At 38.3% G+C, this 20,508-nt stretch overlaps 1 protein-coding gene across 2 annotated transcripts in view; it reads left to right on the forward strand.

Moving 5' to 3' along the window:
• VDR (vitamin D receptor) overlaps positions 1-20,508 on the forward strand; it is a 401,245-nt gene that overhangs the window by 342,025 nt on the left and 38,712 nt on the right. For both annotated transcript variants that reach the window (XM_053708254.1, XM_053708253.1), the window contains 2 exons: positions 3,158-3,329; positions 18,725-18,876. In XM_053708254.1, the coding sequence (XP_053564229.1) occupies positions 3,158-3,329; positions 18,725-18,876 (324 nt within the window). The remainder of the gene's footprint in view (positions 1-3,157; positions 3,330-18,724; positions 18,877-20,508) is intronic.

Genomic DNA, 20,508 nt, shown 5'->3' on the forward strand with positions numbered 1-20,508 from the left:
CGCAGGACTTGGTATGCAGACCTGGTGAATATGTCATCGGTTCCACCATGGAAGCTACCTTTGAGACAGGACCTTCTTGTTCAGGGTCCATTCGAACATCCAAATCTGGTCTCCCTCCAGCTGATGGCTTGGAGATTGAACGCTTGATTCTATCAAAGCGTGGGTTTTCAGATTCTGTGATTGATACTCTGGTTCAGGCCAGAAAACCGGTAACTAGAAAGATTTACCATAAGATATGGAAAAGATATATCTGCTGGTGTGAATCCAAGGGATTACCTTGGAATAAGATTAAAATTCCTAAGATTCTTTCCTTTCTGCAAGAAGGTTTGGATAAAGGATTATCTGCGAGTTCTCTAAAGGGACAGATTTCTGCTTTATCTGTCTTACTACACAAACGACTGGCAGCTATGCCAGATGTTCAAGCATTTGTTCAGGCTCTGGTTAGGATCAAGCCTGTTTACAGACCTTTGACTCCTCCCTGGAGTTTAAATTTGGTTCTTTCAGTTCTTCAAGGGGTTCCGTTTGAACCTCTACATTCCATAGATATTAAGTTGTTATCTTGGAAAGTTTTGTTTTTGTTTGCTATTTCTTCTGCTAGAAGAGTTTCAGAGTTATCTGCTCTGCAGTGTGCTCCGCCCTATCTGGTGTTCCATGCAGATAAGGTGGTTTTGCGTACTAAGCCTGGTTTTCTTCCAAAGGTTGTTTCTAACAAAAATATTAACCAGGAGATAGTTGTACCTTCTTTGTGTCCGAATTCAGTTTCAAAGAAGGAACGTTTGTTACACAATTTGGACGTAGTCCGTGCTCTAAAATTCTATTTAGAAGCTACAAAAGATTTCAGACAAACATCTTCTCTGTTTGTCGTCTATTCTGGTAAAAGGAGAGGTCAAAAAGCGACTTCTACCTCTCTTTCTTTTTGGCTTAAAAGCATCATCCGATTGGCTTACGAGACTGCCGGACGGCAGCCTCCTGAAAGAATCACAGCTCACTCCACTAGGGCTGTGGCTTCCACATGGGCCTTCAAGAACGAGGCTTCTGTTGATCAGATATGTAAGGCAGCGACTTGGTCTTCACTGCACACTTTTGCCAAATTTTACAAATTTGATACTTTTGCTTCTTCGGAGGCTATTTTTGGGAGAAAGGTTTTGCAAGCCGTGGTGCCTTCCGTTTAGGTGACCTGATTTGCTCCCTCCCTTCATCCGTGTCCTAAAGCTTTGGTATTGGTTCCCACAAGTAAGGATGACGCCGTGGACCGGACACACCAATGTTGGAGAAAACAGAATTTATGCTTACCTGATAAATTACTTTCTCCAACGGTGTGTCCAGTCCACGGCCCGCCCTGGTTTTTTAATCAGGTCTGATGAATTATTTTCTCTAACTACAGTCACCACGGTACCATATGGTTTCTCCTATATTTTTCCTCCTGTCCGTCGGTCGAATGACTGGGGTGGGCGGAGCCTAGGAGGGACTATATGGCCAGCTTTGCTGGGACTCTTTACCATTTCCTGTTGGGGAAGAGATATTTCCCACAAGTAAGGATGACGCCGTGGACCGGACACACCGTTGGAGAAAGTAATTTATCAGGTAAGCATAAATTCTGTTTTCTTTGGCATCTTGGTTGAAATCTTTAATTCATCATGTTTAGTCGGGTAAAACTCCGCCTCAAAGGATTACAGCTCATTCTACTAGGTCAGTTTCTACTTCCTGGGCGTTTAGGAATGATGCTTCGGTTGATCAGATTTGCAAAGCAGCAACTTGGTCTTCTTTGCATACTTTTACTAAATTCTACCATTTTGATGTGTTTTCTTCTTCTGAAGCTGTTTTTGGTAGAAAAGTACTTCAGACAGCTGTTTCAGTTTGAATCTTCTGCTTATAATTTCAGTTTTTTTCATTTAATCTTTATTTTGGGTGTGGATTATTTTTCAGCGGAATTGGCTGTCTTTATTTTATCCCTCCCTCTCTAGTGACTCTTGCGTGGAAAGATCCACATCTTGGGTAGTCATTATCCCATACGTCACTAGCTCATGGACTCTTGCTAATTACATGAATGAAAACATAATTTATGTAAGAACTTACCTGATAAATTCATTTCTTTCATATTAGCAAGAGTCCATGAGGCCCACCCTTTTTTGTGGTGGTTATGATTTTTTTGTATAAAGCACAATTATTCCAATTCCTTATTTTTTATGCTTTCGCACTTTTTTCTTATCACCCCACTTCTTGGCTATTCGTTAAACTGATTTGTGGGTGTGGTGAGGGGTGTATTTATAGGCATTTTGAGGTTTGGGAAACTTTGCCCCTCCTGGTAGGAATGTATATCCCATACGTCACTAGCTCATGGACTCTTGCTAATATGAAAGAAATGAATTTATCAGGTAAGTTCTTACATAAATTATGTTTTTTTCTTGCTTTAGAAAGAGCATACAATTATACACAACTTTCTAATTTACTTCTATTATCTATTTTGCTTCATTCTCTTGATATTCTTTGCTGAAAAGGATATCTAGATATGCTTAGTAGCTGCTGATTGGTACCTGCACATAGATGCCTCCTGTGATTGGTTCACTGTGTGCATTGCTATTTCTTCATTAAAGTATATCTAAAGAATAAAGCAAATTAGGTAATAGAAGTAAATGGGAATGTTGTTTAAAATTATATTCTCTACCTTAATCATGAAAGAAAATGTTTGGGTATAGTGTCCCTTTAAATGAGTCATATAGAGCATGCAATTTTAAAGCAACTTTCTAATTTACTCCTTTTATATCAATTTTTCTTTGTTTTCTTGGTATCTTTATTTGAATGTAAGCTTAGGAGACAGGCCATTTTTGGTTCAGCACAAGGGTAGTGCTTGCTGATTGATGGCTACATTTAAACACCAATCAGATGGTTCTACCCAAAAATGGGCTCATATGGTTATATTCTTGCTTTTTCAAATAAAGATACCAGGAAAACGAAGAAAAATTGAAAATTGGAGTAAATTTGAAAGTTGCTTAAAATTACACGCTCTATCTGAATCATGACAGTTTAATTTTGACTAGACAATTAGTCAGAGGCTGTTAACATATCTCCTTTATATACAATGCCCATTTTTTGTGTGGAAATAAGTATAATGTTAATTTTTGTCATGTACAAGTTTATTCTCTTTTTTTTCTTGTAGATCCATCTGAGCACAGTTTTTTCACCAATTCCCTGTTTAGTGATTACGGGAGTGACACTTCCCCATTGGCTGGCGGCTCATCTGATCTTTCTATGCTCCCTCACGTTGCAGATCTTGTTAGTTATAGCATACAGAAGGTTATTGCATTTGCAAAACTGATACCTGGATTCAGGTAAGAAGTGAAAGTTCTTGATATTTTATTGATACAACATGAAGCCGCATCTATAATTTCATTGCTATTTAAACTGTAATGAAGAAATGTATAGGTAGTATATAATGTGTTACTGTTTAAACTGAGAAAAAATATTTATGTTGATGCATAAAGCAAAAATAGATCCTGTGATCTATTTTACCTACTAAAGAGTATTCAATTTTTTATCAATAGCTCCTTTACCTTTATCTTCATATGACATAGCTGTTTTTGCCTGTTGAAACAACCACCTATACTACAAATTTCCTATGCTATTAGCTATAGAAAAGGCAGCTGCATGGGACAGAGATCCCATTTAAAAGGGTGCATATCCGAAGCAGCTTTGATTAAAATGAACTCTTGTCAACCGCCTGCCTGAGGACCTTGACCCTTGAACATCAGTGTCAAGTTTAAACAGACATGTGAGTAAAGATTAAAGGGACAGTCTACATGAAAATTGTTTTTGTTTAAAAAGATAGATAATCCCTTTATTACCCATTCCCCAGTTTTGCATAACTAACACAGTTATAGTATTACTCTTTTTACCTCTGTGATTACCTTTTATCTAAGCCTCTGCATACTTCCCCCTTATTTCAGTGCTATTTACAAATTTGCATTTCAGCCAATTAGTGCTGACTCATGCATAACCTCAAACAACCAAAGCTTTTAATGTCTCCTACCTCATAGTACTACTCAGTTTTGAGTAGTGAAGATCAGAGGTGTTTTTAATTTGTTAGGGGTTCTCAGACCTATGTGAGTGTTGATTCAAGATAATGGGGTACAGGTGTTCTAAGTTATGAGCACAGTATTTCCTTATGGGATTTCAGCTATAACTCCTCACAGGTGTCATAGGGACGTGTCCCGTAGCCTCCACCTGTGGGATCATCAGTACTTCTCTCCTATATCCTCTGCTGTTACATTCACAGTGGACACACTGGGTGGGCTCTCTACTGGATACAGCTGTTCCTTTGCTGGTAAGCTCATTGGAGTGGGTGCTCTTCTCAGGTAAGTGTCAAACAGCACTCACATAGGCCACAGGCTATTTGTAGATACACTGCACTGTATAGCATAGCCAGGGACGCAGCTAACACCTTCAGACACTTTTCACTTACATAGTGTTGGGGACAATACTTTTGTACATATACACTATGGTATGCGGACTTGTGGACTTTCAACACTCCGTTAATCACCTCCACAACTCTATTTTATTAAAACAGAATGTTTTAAGAAACCGGCAAACAGCTTAAATCATTTAACGCTTCTTAGCTGTTGCTCATCATATCACAGGGAGACCTTCTTTTTTTTTTTTTTTTTTTTTTCATAAGCATAAGGTAATCATCATACATTAAACATGCTGAATATCGCAGTATACAAACAGTTACTCGCCCAATTACACAGAAATAAAATAACCTCAGGTTTTCAATTAGAGGGGGATCCCCTTGAAATATAGTATGGAATCGTAATCAATGACTTCCCTTTAAGAAAAATAGAGGCCTCTCTTGGACCACCTAAAACTAACTTGAGACATAGTAGGGAATTTTAGGGGAGCGAAGAAAATAACAAACAGGGCCACTTTTGGACCCTAAATACAAACAACTGGTTTAGGAAACTGAACTCATACTGAAAAGCAAGGGACTATGGACAAAACCACAATAATTATGGGAAATAAGTCAGGAAGAACCATATAGCCCCTAAATCAGGTATAGCAAAGTGTAAGAGCAGCACTATATTCTTAGCTATAAAGCAAGATACTTATATGTCTTCATTTGGGAGCATGACACTACCATAACATGTGTATAGAGCATACATTTCTATAAGTATATAGGGGGAGGGGAGAGGTAGGATGGCACATCATGGGAGCATAACAGACGAAAGAACAATAAATAGTAAATGGGCACAGTTCATAAGTAAGCATATGTTAACGTACAGTCCCACTGGTCTCAGTTATTAAGTTTAACCCTTGGACCTTCTGAGCTAGCGGCAAGCCCATAAAAAAAAATTAGAGTATCTGGAGCTAACCAAAAAAAATAAAAAAGATTTGACTATAACAAAACTCTGGAGATTGAACCCCCTTGTGCACAGAAATAAATCCTCTTGTAGTATATTTAGAGGAGAATGTAACTAAGAGTGTTCTCAGAGTGCCTATGTGGGCCTCAATGTGTTCTGGGCTTAGTAGATATTTGACAAGGACTTGTCAGTTAGCAGAAAGCTAGGAATTATAACTTTCAAGAGCATAAAAGACTATGGCAGTGGGACCATAATAGCATTAAGTGGAATATCAAAGAACTATAATATATAACATAACAGTGACTGGCATAATGTCTTATACTACCTATATTACAAGTAATGTTCAATCAAAGCTGACTATGGTAGCAAATAGGTTGCTGTAGAGTACTGCACAGCGGGATTTATAGGAGGATGTAAATCAGCATGTTAACTTAGCAAGGCCGTGTAGGTACATCACCCTATTCCAAATCATCAAAGTCAAATCAAATGTCCAGTCCTTGGAAGCCCAGTAGAGGATATGTACTAGTAGTAGGATAAGAGGGGCTCAAAGGCAAAACATAGCATACATAGTCCTAGGTTTATAGTTTAGCTGCTGCAGTTTGTAAACGCAACTGATTACCAGTCTCTCCCGGAGTAGATGGAGCACATTCAGCCGACTCCAACTCTGACGCCTGTGCTGGTACGGTCAAGTCTCTTGTGAAACTGCCCTGCCGGCCCACAAAAAGGACTTCTGGGGGACCGCTCTCAGCGACCCCCATGGGACGCTATTCCTGGGTAAGAGGCCTCCAAATTTAGTGGGATTGCCCTAGGCTCTGCAACATCCCGGGCATGTCGGCCGCTATCAGAGAGCTCGGGTGAGGCTGGTTTCCTTAAGCCTAAGACTTTTGGCGGCATGCGCGACAGTCTCACACCTATGTATCGCCCCTTTTGTCTGCAGAAGCTGTGGTCTGGAGCACCTAATAGTCGCAGTAGGTGTAAGGCTTTGCGGGCTTGTCTCCTCCGGTATCGCCGCTTAATGCGCGTCACTCCAGGGGCATAGAAAGCAGCGTCTCTCAGTGCGGTCCCAGTCTCTAGTTGATTGGACTCGCTGTAGTGTCCAGAAATAGGTTCGTTCTCACTGTCAGGAATGGTAGCCACCGTACTCTCCTCCTCCACTGCACTAGGCTCCTGGACATGTGTAGCTGCGTTTATTTCTTGTAGGTGATCCGCCATTTTCACATAGCTGTATTGGTCATATCTAAAAGCCCTCTCTATGTCGTTGCAGAGTTGCTCTCTATAGAACTCCAGTATGGAGCTTATCTTTTCAATGATCTTACTGTGTTCCATTGTTTGCTTGGATGGTCAGTGGTAGTACACTGCTTACCCGGCCTGTAGTATCCGGGGGGGGGCGTTGAAGGCCTCTCACTGAGGAGTCTGCCCTAGGCCTCAACGCTCCGGATCAGTAAACTAAGGTGGAATACCCAATATTGATATATCATTCAATTCGGTTGAGTGTGTAGATTCAAGATATCAGGTTGAGGTAGATGGCTGACCCTCTTAGACACCAATAAAAGGCAAATTACTGATGTTCCACGCAGAGTAACTGATATTGCATCCATTCAAGGTGCTGCCCAGAGACATGCCCCACAGGGAGACCTTTTAAGATGTTTGGGGTTCTTTTTGGGATTTTTCAACAGAGTTGAAGGGGATCTTTTCTACTTCCTATTCAGCGCGCTGCGGGCTGTTTTTTTCCCACCGGGAATTGGTGCCTTTTTTCATTCTCCTCTGCCAGTGTTCTGTCTGAATAAGCAACCCGTTGGAAAAAGCTACCCATGCACTGCACATGCGCTATGTGACGTCACCGTATTTTAAATGGCCATCCCAAATATTTTTGGAATGCGGTGACCTCACAGAGCGCAAGCAGAGTTATGGGGTAGCTTATTCTGATGAAGGATAAATTCCTGAAGCTATGTCTCTGACTGTTTGCTTACTCGCATGCACAGTCACAAAGGTAGCTTATTCTGACAGATTTTGTCATTGTTATATGATGACTGCGGCGCATGCGAACTTCAGGAGGCAGCCGCAGTCACAGAGGCAGTAGCTTATAATGACGGAAGAGTGGGAAAAAATTAAAGATGCAGGTCGAAATACATTGTTTGCATTACAAAAGTGAAGAGTATTAAAAAGTAAGCTTATAATAATAGAAGAGTGGGAAAAAAAGGAAAGATGCAGGCCAAAATAAATTTGTAACCCCTACAATTGTAAAATGCAGGTTAAAATACATTTTGAATCCCTACAAGTGCAAATTGCTGGTCAAAATATGATGGCTGCCTCCCGAAGATCGCGTGTGCAGTCATCAAATAACAATGAAAAAAAAACCTGTCAAAATAAATTAAATCTGTGACTGCGCATGCGAGTAAGCAAATAGTCGCAGAGGCATAGCTTCAGAATAAGCTACCTTATATCTCCAAGTGCGCTCTGTGAAGACACCGCAATTCAAACATATTTGTAATGGTGATTTGGAATGCTGTGTTGTAACATAGTGCATGCGCAGTGCACGGGTAGCTTATTCTGAACGATGGCTTATTCAGACAGAGCATCTCTCTCTGAGGCTTGGAGATGCTGAGGAGCTACTCTCATTTTTCCTTACTGGTATGTACCCTAGGTAACAAGAGCTGCTGAGGGGGTTATTATCTGTATAGGAGTCTGTTGGGAGTATGATATTTCCCTCATACCATTTTTATTTAAAGGAACCATGATATCCGAATGTTGAAGCACATGAAAGTGATGCAGCATAGCTGTAAAAAGCTGGCTATAAAATAAAACCTGAACATCTCTATGTAAAAAAATTAAGATATTTTTAGTATTCACAACCCCACTGTAAGGAGTTTAAGCAGCCAGTCAGGATGCTTGTCCCAGGACTTGCTAGGGAGTGTGCATCTGTTGTGCAAACAGTCATTTTATTTCCCTATTCAGTTTAAGTAAGTTCTATGAAATCTCATGAGATTTCAGTGAAATCTCATGAAATGACAACAAAGACAAAGCATTACCTCAGCACTACTGATGCTGATTGGCTTTTTTCCAACTTACAGCTGGACAGCAGCTAAAGTATAACTGTTTACACAGCACTTACTCTGGTGAGCTTAGTAAAATATCTTCCTTTTTTTAAATAGAGATGCTCAGGTGATATTTTCTTTTCAGATTTTTACAGTTATACTGCATCACTGTCAAGTTATTTAGCACGAGTAATATGTCCCTTTAAGTGAGGTGTTCTGAGGTGCAATTTGTTGACCCATTATGGTAGTTTAAAAAACAAACTGAGCAATAAAAGTTTCACAGTTAATCAAAAACAAAATTATTTTGTCACATAAAAGTTGTTAAAAGTGCATTTTCACTGTTTTTTGTAATGTTTGATATAATCAGTTTTTGTGTCCAATAAATGTGTCCCCTCTGTTTCTTTGTCAGACTCTCTGGGTGGGAGATCTACTGATCATACCCTTGTCCAAATTCTACTATTGTACTTTGCTAAACTGTACCAGTTTGTCAACCTAACCAACAGGTCTGCATCTCTCTCCATGTACTCTGCTATGGAGATTGCAAAACTTGTCACCTCCCACTAGAGGGTAATTCTGTAACCATGTTGTTCTCAGGCTGCGTGTTTAATTTTGCAAATTGCTCCACTACCCCACTGCACACCTGTAGATAATATTATCCCATTATGGGAACAACACTAATTACATGTATATTTGTGTACACTGTTATTCCATAGGTACAAGTGTATGGCTATGTAAACTCTGTATTGTAAGAACATGACTAATTATACATACAGCAGTATACTCAGTGTCTCAATATTCAAATGTGTATGTATAAGCAGATACTGTATAGTTGCTTACATGTACAGCACTGTATGCAGTATTTGAATATATGCAGTGTATATCTCATTTATATTTAATACCATAGTCCTTTTAAAACAGACTTAAAAAAATAATAATAATATATACTGTATATATTCTTGCAACAGTAGACAGTGTGACTCTCTGCGACACTGTAGTTACAGGCTGATATTCCATTAGTGGAACATGATTACGTTCTGTGCAGCAGTGCATTTAATATTATACCATATACACAGTATAGCTCTTTGTAAATTCTGCTTGTACAGATTATGATTGTTTGCACAGGCAGCAGTGCACATAATGTACTCCAATGTGCTCAAGTGTATGTATACGTCAATCTGCATATACTGAATATGATTAACTACTTGTGCAACAATACTCCCAATACAATACATTATGTGTGGACATATTTGTAAATTCTGGATAGACAGATCGTTTGTTTTCATGGGTAACAGTGCACACAATGTGATATACTATCCACACGTATATGTTATATGACATAGTCAGAACATAATTATTCTTAATGTGTTCAGCAAGGCATTCAATGTATTATCATATGCACAAGTGTATGTATTTGTTTATTCTGCTTAGACGGATTATGTTTATTCTCTTTTGCAGCAATGCACAAAATTAAATATCATATGCTACTGAATAAATATGCTAATGAATAAATCTGATGTATACACATGGTGTCTAGACAACATGTTCGTTAACATGTTCTTCAGTGTTTATTTATGCTAATAAGATTTATGCTGAAGATAACCATTAACAGGTGTTCCAGTACACACAGCATGTAATGTATACAAAGGGGGAGGTGGACAGACAGTTCATAGAGGGCGTCTCATTTCCAGGGCATAACCTGTAGTTTTTTTATAATTTTATTATATAGCTACCTCAATATAGTGCAATATACCTTATCTGGTTATTCACTCTTTTTTTTTAACCTTTATGGATACCTTCCTGATCCTTTTTATTTTTTGCCATGTTTCCTTAAATTCTCAGCTGGTGAATTTTCAGGAAATTATGGAAATGTTCAGTCTTTTATTTGCCATACATTCTCTGGGATTTGACAGTACTTCAGTCTGTACTGGAAGTTTGTCTAATGATTACAGGTTATTTTCTGAGGATCAGGATACTTTGGGGTATCATGTCCGTTGCACATCGATAAATGCATACGCTGTCTGCATTTATCATTGCACAAGCAGTTCACCAGAACTGCTTGTGCAATACCGCCCCCTGCAGATTTGCGGCCAATTGGCTGCTAGCAGGGGGTGTCAATCAACCCGATCGTATTTGATCGGGTTGATTTCTGTCCGCCGCCTCAGAGCAAGCAGACAAGTTATAGAGCAGCGGCCTTTAGACCGCTACTTCATAACTTCTGTTTCCCAGCAAGCCTGAAGGCTCCCCAGAAATGAGGGGCATCAATTCGGCCCCTTTGTGTTTAGAGTGGATACATATTTTCGATACAAAGTATCTAGTCCAGTGAAAATGTTTTCTTTGGTTTAGGAGTTCCTATTCCCTTTTACTCTTGTTAGTATTTTACTATTCTTTTTAAAGGATAGTTGTTTTATTAAGGAATCAATATAAATCTCTTTATAAGAGAATTTTTATTCTGGCAGGTTTTTTTATATAATCTGGCTTCTAAATAGCAATTTACAAAAGGATCTAAGCTTTCAGGCTATACCTACTTCTCCAATTTTATTGAGGCTAAATTTTCTACAGGTTTGGTCCTTAAAGGGACATTGTACACTAGATTTTTCTTTGCATAAATGCTTTCTAGATGATGCATTTATATAGCCCAACTTGGGGTGTTTTTGTAAAAAAATATAGTTTTGCTTATTTTTAAAAAACATAATGCTGATTTTCTGACTCCTAACCAAGCTCCAAAGTTTTAGATGTATACTGATGTATACAGACTTCAGATTGCTTCTGTTTGTGTAAAGGTTCTTTTCATATGCAGGGGATGGGGTGGGTCTGCTCTCAGCCCCTTCCAGTGGGGGTCCCAGCTAACCTCATCAATGGTGCTAAATTGGGAGCTTCTAAGTAAGTTTTCAAAAGGTTTTATACTGGATTTTTATATCCGTATCTGTGCATATTATTATTTATAGTAGTGTCTATTACATGCAGTTAAATAAAATATGGTATATACTGTCCCTTTAACCATCAGTAACAAAGTCTGCTCTTCTGGAAGTTTCGATAGTCTTTGTATCTGTTTCTCTTTTACTACTCTATCATGGAGAGTATTTCATTCAGTGCTTACCCATTTGGGATTTCTTTTTTTTACCTATAATGGGCTATTGTATTAATAGCTTCCTGTCTTTTGGGCTGAGGTGCAATTTGGAGAGCATGGGGAAGGCAAGGAGCTGGGTTTCCTCAGGAGGTGAGGTTACCTATCATATTTTGGTTTTCCAAACTTTTCTTAGGACTCCAAAGTCGTGTCATCTCCTGAAAGACAAGAGGTACATTGTTTTCTCTCAATCCTTTCTGTGATTCTTACAAAGGTAATGACTTGGAAAGCGGATTCATTAAAATAGCCAATCCTTACTCCCAGGGGAATGACTTTCTTTACTGAGTAGCCTCAATATCTTGTATCCAGGTAAGGTCTCCTCATGTGGTTTTGATGGCTTTTTTCCTCTACCTCGGCTTCACATATTCGGTGCCAGATAAAGAATTCTTCTCCATCTTTTAATATACACCATTCTGAGCTTGTCGATTTCTTCCTCAGTTTATTCAACTACTGAGTCTTGTGGCTAGAGTGATCCTGGGATATGTTTCAGTAATACTGTTAGCTTCAGTGTGGTTCTGCTATAATACCTGGTATGCAGATCTTTTTTCTGCCTCTCACATTGCCAGGTCTTTCTCTCTTCAACTCCACTATTTTTCTCAGCTCTAAACTCTCAAGATTTTTTCGGCATGGAGTTTGACCAATTCATATTGATGCACAGAAATGTCTCTGATGCGCTCTTTAACTTGTAGGCTAGAATCCTGGTAACTAGGAAAATGTATCTCAAAGAAAGTATATTTTTCCTGGGACGAATCTCTCAGATTCAGAGGGCATTCTTTAGAAAGCATAGAAGTTTTCTGTTTCTTCAGTTCAGATTACATATGGGTGTATCTCCTAGTCCCTTTAAGGCCCAATTTTGACTCTTTCAATTTTGATTCTTAAAGTTTAGCTCAATTTCCGGATGTACGGGGCTTGGAGAGCATTAGATTGGTGGTAAAACCATTTCATCTCTGTTATCCTTTCTTTTTTTCTCACAAGAACAAAACAGTTTTTTGCACAAATAGTGTTTTTTTCCATGATAGTTTTTCTTTGGAAATCATATATATATAGGAATGTCATTTTCTTTTTTGTTTTACAAACCTTCCATTTTTGGAAGCCAGTCTCCTTGATAACCTGGGTAAGATTGGGCCTTGCATTTTTATTTGCAGGCTTATAGGAACTTAGAGTGAGTTCTAAATGATTTGTTTATTTATTGATAGGGTCATGAATTCTAGCAGTAGCTCTAGTTTTTTTGATTACTCGTTATTAATTATAATTCTTAGGGTCAGAAATGTCTCTCTCGACAATCATCAAAGCTCATTCTTCTAGACCAGTTTATTATTCTTACGCTTTCAGAAACTGGGCTACTTTGATACAGATTTACAAAGCTGTAACCTGGTCTTCTTTTTATATTTTTGCCAAATTTTACCTTTTGATGTTTTGCTTCTTCAGTAGAGTTTTGGTAGAAAAGTATGTCAGGCAAATAGGGACTGCCTTATTCTTGTCCCACCCTTTCCTTGTCGTGGACTCCACAGCTTGGGTAATAAATCCCACACGTCAAGGCTCATGGACTCTCACCATCATATGAAAGAAAACAAAATGTATTCTTACATAATTTGTTTTCTTACAGGTTGGTGAGAGTCCACAAGACCCCATCCATCCAAATTCATTTTGTGTTTTGGCGGCAGTTTTATTTGCACATCTTCTTCCCCTGCTTGGTCTTTCCTTTCCTCTGCTTGGCTATAGGTTAAACTGAGTAGTACAGAGAGGTAGGAGGGATAAAAACTGTAGTTGTTTAAGGTTCTTTGCATCCTCTTAGGGAAATCCCACATGTCAAAGCTTGTGGGCTCTCACCATCCTGAAAGAAAATAATTTATCAGGTAAGCATAGATTTTTATCTATATGGAACACATGAACTAGCACTGTCTAGCTGTAAAAAGCTTAAAAAAAATGCACTAAGATAAGAAGCAGCCTTTAAGGGCTTAGAAATTAGCATATACAGTAGTCTAACTAGGTTTAGCTTTCAAGAAAAAATTCCAACAGAAAAAAAGCAAATATTTTGATAAATGAAAATTGGAAAGTTTTTTAAAATTGCATAAACTATCTGAATCATGAAAGTTTCATTTTGACTGTACTGTCACTTTATTTTTTTATATAAATTTTTATTGAGGTTGTGCAAACAGAATACAGCTTATGAAGAATAACCAGACATATATGATACAATATAATGATTCTGCATACATAAAGACAGATTACATTCCTATCAAAGGCAACGTTATACGAAAAACTGGAACCTCTTTTAATTTTTCCCAAATTCTGGACAAGATGAGTTTCCTCACTTAATACTAAGGCCCCTTCTATATTAACAGTAGGAGAGGAAGGTGGGAAATACGAATGATCCTACAAAAAATAGAGTAAATACACACTTATGCTATTAGGTAATATTAATATTTAAAGAACACAGTAGAATATAAGGGTGTGGTGCAAAATATAAAGCATGGCGACTTAGAATGGGATGGTAAGTAGTTTGTTAGACATTAAATATAGTAAAGGCGCCATTCCCTTGTTAACCTAATATGATATGAGATGTAGGTATGGAATAATATTAAAATGAAAGTTATGTTTCTGAGAATCTGAAGATTCTTATAACAATAGACAGGAGGGGTATTAACTGGGAATGATATTGAATCACAGAACTACCCATAAATTGTGTAAATTTCTAAAACAATTTGGGTCAGTAGATTAGAGTAATTAGTAGTTGATATTGTAAACTATAACATGAGTATATATATAATTTTGCTATTAAAAATATGCGGTAAAGTATGAAGGTATAGGTAGTTAGAGTATGGCATAGGCGAGATAAGCCATATAGATAGTCCTCCAGCAATAGGAGGTACATTACGGGGGGGGGGGGGGGAGGAGGTGGTTAGTATATTATGCGAAGTGAACTATGCAACTTTAAACTTTATGTCAAGGAAGCTTTTAATATGAAGGGCATCGGTAGTTTCAATTATATCATGTCACTGCGCTGAGGAGTAGTGCAAGTGGAGCTATGAAAGAAAACTAGGGTATGTGCAGGGATTTGTAAATTCAGTTAGATAGTATAGTTGATCAGTCCTGCTGATCTAAGTAGAGTAGGTAAAAGTCAATATTTGAGGGGATAACCAAAGGCTAAAATAAAACTTGGTGTTAATGGTGGATTGTGTAGGAAGCTCTCGATTAGTAAGTAGGAGGCAGAGCAGGGAAACTGTGCTATGGAGCTATGCATTTGTAATATATAGGCATCACACTGCCCCGGCCGCTGGCAGCAAGATGTCGTGTACACAAGCTTCACCCAAACTCCATGCATATATATAAATTAAATGCTAACAAACAGTTTATCTAAAAATCAGAAATATCCTAGCCAGTTGCATCATTACAAAAGTGTTGAACATTAAGATCTAAAAATAAGCCTATTATGGAAACTAACAATTCTGCACAAAGAACCTACCCTCAATAATGAGCTGCTGGGCTAAAGCAAGGCAATATCTATGTTATGCTCGAGAGCAGCTATAAGGTACTATTAGCCAAAAACCTGGACACTAGACATTCTGAGCTCCCTAGTAGTGGATTACCGTTGTGGCATTTACGAAAGGGCAACATAACATTATATAACAGCAGACATTAACATTTTTACGGCTTCCCCTGATTACCCTTGCATATGTATGTCCCAGTGGCACAAAAGATTAAAGCGTAAAGACTTTATCAATCAGAGGTGTTAAACAAGCAGTGATTTTAGCGTGACATGTGTAGAACACTAATCCATAACAAAAGTGTTGAGTAAGCAGTGACTTTAGTGTAACACGTACAGCACACTAGTCTGTAACAGAAGTGTTAAGCAAGCAGTGATTGTGACATAACATGTGCAACACACAAAACTTTTATATAGACCTAACGTGCAAGGCATAACTTAAGCTATCATGTGGTGCCACAATGCCCAGGAGATCATAACAAGTAGAAATGTATTTGTATAAAAAAGACTTATGTAAGAAATAATTATGGGTGTAAAAAAACATGAGAGAAAGGATATGAATACATATAATAGCCTGTTTGCACCACTTTAGAGCGCTGTATAGAGAAAAACAAAAACAGTAATACTGCCTATAGTAAAGCATGATAGTAGTCCCGTAGGCAAATGTTTCATGTGTGATTCCTGGCATATCTAGTATACGTTCCAGATTCATCCTTTATAAAATAAAATAAGGTAAATTGGCTATTCTTGCTAATGGTTATGAGCTCTGCAAGTCCACTTAAAGAATAGTCTCATTAGTGTCGGTACTGGATCTAGTCCTCACACTAAGGGTCAATGTCCACATAGGCTCCTTCCAAAGTGGGCACATGGATCCTTGTCACTTTAGCCAATGCCACATTTGAGGTCGGAAGGAGCATATTCCGCTTGTGCTGTAAGCCCCGGTAATGGCCGCCAACCCACAGCTGCAGCTATATTCTGTAACACCTCTCTCAACCGTAACTCACCGGTTGTTAAATTGTCCCGCCTGACATTGTTACCTCTGGGTAGGATACGGGTCTCAGGGGAACCCCGATGGAGTAATTGATAGTCGGGATTCGAGTGTAGTTCCATCGCCTTATCCTGCCGACACATGCCTGCTTGTTTCGTTACTTCCAATTCACGCACCTCAGCCTCCATTCCCGGATGCCCATGAGGAGTATGAATGAGCGTGGTTACCTCTGTCTCCGGTATGGCTCCTGCGGTATCACGCTCCCGTTCACCAGCGGTCAGAGCAGTTGAGGAGGCGACGTGAGTGGTGAGAGAGTGAAAAGCTTCATCCACTGCGCCCAAAAGGATCTTGTTATGGCATTCTAGCAGGTCCTTTATCTGCTTCAAAATGAGCACGGCCATGTTTTCCATACACGCACTGCAGGCCAATGAGAGCTAGAAAGCGTGGATTTATAAAAAGCAAAACATTAAACGTTATAAAAGCCTCTGAAAGGGAGAACCAGCATGTTCACTATGTGAGCTTCCAAAACAGCCTCAAAGTTGGGGAAATTAAGTATTATATCCTTTAAAATTAATAGGTATATCAGGAGCTGTAGAAAAGTGCGTCTTGTCCTGCTGGTAGCTGGCTCCGCCCCCCCATTTTGACTGTACTGTCACTTTAAACTTTCAGTATTCAGTGCTTACAATTTAAATGTACTTTTATTATAACACGTGCCTCTTTCTCAGGTAACCTTTTTCAAAACTTAGCTTATTTTTATGAGACCATACTAAGATAGGTTCAGTGCACAGCTCTATATGGCAGCAGTGTTTGCAACAATGGTATACATAATGCTTAAGACACATGTACACTCCTGCGCCTGCCTTGCAACATAGGATATCAAGTTGGTAAATGTAATTACTTGTATGCTATGTCTGAACTGTGAAACATTTAATAATCACTTCCAATTGCCATTAAATTGAAATTAACACGAAATGAATTATGTATGCTACAGTATTCATTCACATTGGCCTATTTTGTCAGCTCTTTTTAATGCATTAATGGATAGGGTCAAGCCCACAGAAACATAAAGAAAGAACTAGTAGATTAATTCCAAAGAAGAAAACGTAGTACAAAGTAAGCGCAACAATTACTACCTCCCATGTCCTTTTAATGAATTAATGCTGTTTTCCTGCTTTGGTCTCTCCTCTACCCCAAGCTATTTTTTTTGGTTGTTGTTGGCTTCTTACTGAAAGTTGATTACGTCAGACATTTCTAGACGATCATTCACAATTCATGAGCAATAATCTTGTCTGCAAATAAGCAAGTAGCAAAGAAATAAAGACTTTGAATTTGCACACATTGTTATTTTCTACAATTAAAACATAAACTCATGATTTATACAAATATATATATATATATATATATATATATATATATATATATATATATATATATATAAAAATTCAGTGTTCTCTTGGTATTGCTTGTTGAAGATTACATTTAGGTGGGCTCTTATGTACTCTGTAGCAGCAGTGTTTGCAACAATGTTCAAAGCAGTATTATACTTTCTTGCAAAAACTGCTGCCATAGAATGCTGAAAGAAAGTTTTAATGTCCATGTAAATGTACCTTTTAGCAGTAAAGACATTCTAATAATTCATCTATACTAGACAGATTTTGTAGGTTATCTTCACATCATCCATGCACAGTTACAAACTGCCAACCTACATGTAATTGAGTTCAAATGACCTTTTTGCACTGGATGGCACATCACTGTGTATAGTGGAATTTGATGTAGGTGTGTTTTAGTCCTTTGTTGATTCAATATAAAGGAACATTAAACTATTTTTTATGTATGCATCAGAAATAAATCACTATATTGCAATATATCTACATATAAAATAAATATTTAAACACATTTAAAATTGTATTTTTCAAACATTATTTGCTTTGCACTCCAAGGACACCCCCTCCTTAAAAAGCCTCAGGAGTTTTGTAGTATTGTCTCTTTTACTGTTGCCAATTAGAAAGTGATATGAGCTCCTGCACATTTCAAGCAATTGATGTACATCATGTAGGAGGATCAGGGTTCTGCAGTCCACAAAACGCACTCCAGCTTCTTTAGTGGGAGTAAAAAAAAAAACAGCTTTCTGACTTTAATTTACAAGAGACATGGGTAAAATAAATAATAAACGTTCATTGCAAAGTTGTTTACTTTATTATTAAACATTTTGTGGTCAATTAATTTCTAAAGGGATATGAAACAATCTACAGTATTTCATTGCAATACACTAAACAGTAGATTATACTTAATAGAAATGATTGCAATATGTATTATTCATCATTTTATTTACCATCAGGGCTGGGGTCTCTACAGGATGGCTTATCAAGCTTGATGTCATAAATCTTCTAGAGGAACATGAACTGATTTACTGTTAAGCAAATACTAAATAAACAGGGAGTAAGATTTGCCCAGGCTCAGAAGAGGCAGAATGCAACCTAAGTTGCAAACATGTCAGTAGGAGCTACGCTGAGAATTTTTTCATGCTCACTTTGCAAGAAAACAAGCAAGTTGTTTTCTTTTTTTGTATACACAATCTGTTTCTTTGTCTTTACTTTTATCAGCTTGTAAGAACACTGCTAGCAACATCTCCCTTGATTACATCTAGCTTTTGATTTCAGACGTTTACACATCTACATATATACATTAGTAAATTAGACCCATAGTTGCTTTGTTTTCTTCTTTTTTTTTAATTAGGGATCTCACTGCAGAAGATCAGATTGCCTTGTTAAAGTCCTCTGTTATTGAAGTCATAATGCTAAGATCTAACCAGTCATTTTCCATGGAAGATATGTCCTGGACTTGTGGTAGTGAGGACTTCAAGTACAAGGTTGACGATGTAACTCAAGGTATGGTTTATGACTCAAAATGGTCATGGAGATTCTTAAACAAATGTATTCTCTGTTTTGCTCAATATATACAAGTTTTGAAAGTACATCGCTGTAGTTTACCGATCAGTTAAAATTATATATATATAAAATGTGTGTGTGTGTAAGTTCTGATTTCTGAGAGGTCAGGCTACATTTCTGACTGTTGTTCTTGGGAGTGTGCTTGTAGGATGTGCTTGTAGAATGTGCCCCGGAATCTGAGTGAGGAGACTGGGTAGCCTGACAGAATGCAGAGCAGGAAAGGTGAAGTTGTTGCTGTAGTGTCTCTCACCCACCTTTATTACCTGTATCTGAGCAGCTGTCTAAAGCTGGTAAGTTGTAAATTGCTGTGCTATGGAACATGCTAGACAGACTCTCTCTTGTACATATGCTAGGAATTATACGGACTCATTCATCTCCTTATCTAGGTACTATATGACAGCAAATATGCCCTTAAAATCAGGCATAAAGTATCAAAAAGAGGTTAGGTCAGCTTTGCTTATGTTTATAGGCAAAACTAATTTTGGTAAATCATGTAACTCTATTATTATATTGTAAAATGTAGTGTATTGCATTTGTGGATTAGTATACTGTTGTAGATGCCAAGACATCTTAAAGGAACACTGAACCCACATTATTTATTTCATGATTCAGATACAGCATGCAATTTTAAGCAACTTTCTAATTTACTCCTATTATCAATTTTTATTCGTTCTCTCGCTATCTTTATTTGAAAAAGAATGCATCTAAGCTTTTTTTTTGGGTTCAGAACTCTGGACAGCACTTTTTTTATTGGTGGATGAATGTATCCACCAATCAGAAAGAACAACCCAGGTTGCCCACCAAAAATGGGCTGGAATCTAAGCTTACATTCTTGCATTTCAAATAAAGATACCAAGGCCTAGATTTAGAGTTTGGCGGTAGCCGTCAAAACCAGCGTTAGAGGCTCCTAACGCTGGTTTTAGGCTACCGCAGGTATTTGGAGTCAGTCAGGAAAGGGTCTAACGCTCACTTTCCAGCCGCAACTTTTCCATACCGCAGATCCCCTTACGTCAATTGCGTATCCTATCTTTTCAATGGGATCTTTCTAACTCCGGTATTTAGAGTCGTGGCTGAAGTGAGCGTTAGAAATCTAACGACAAAACTCCAGCCGCAGAAAAAAGTCAGTAGTTAAGAGCTTTCTGGGCTAACGCCGGTTTATAAAGCTCTTAACTACTGTGCTCTAAAGTACACTAACACCCATAAACTACCTATGTACCCCTAAACCGAGGTCCCCCCACATCGCCACCACTCGTTTAAATTTTTTTAACCCCTAATCTGCCGACCGCCACCTACGTTATACTTATGTACCCCTAATCTGCTGCCCCTAACACCGCCGACCCCTATATTATATTTATTAACCCCTAACCTGCCCCCCACAACGTTGCCGCCAGCTACCTACAATAATTAACCCCTAATCTGCCGACCGCAAAGCGCCGCCACCTACATTATAGCTATGTACCCATAATCTGCTGCCCCTAACACCGCCGACCCCTATATTATATTTATTAACCCCTAATCTGCCCCCCTCAACGTCGCCTCCACCTGCCTACACTTATTAACCCCTAATCTGCC

Source organism: Bombina bombina, chromosome 3 (assembly GCF_027579735.1).
Source record: "Bombina bombina isolate aBomBom1 chromosome 3, aBomBom1.pri, whole genome shotgun sequence".
NCBI lineage: Eukaryota > Metazoa > Chordata > Amphibia > Anura > Bombinatoridae > Bombina > Bombina bombina.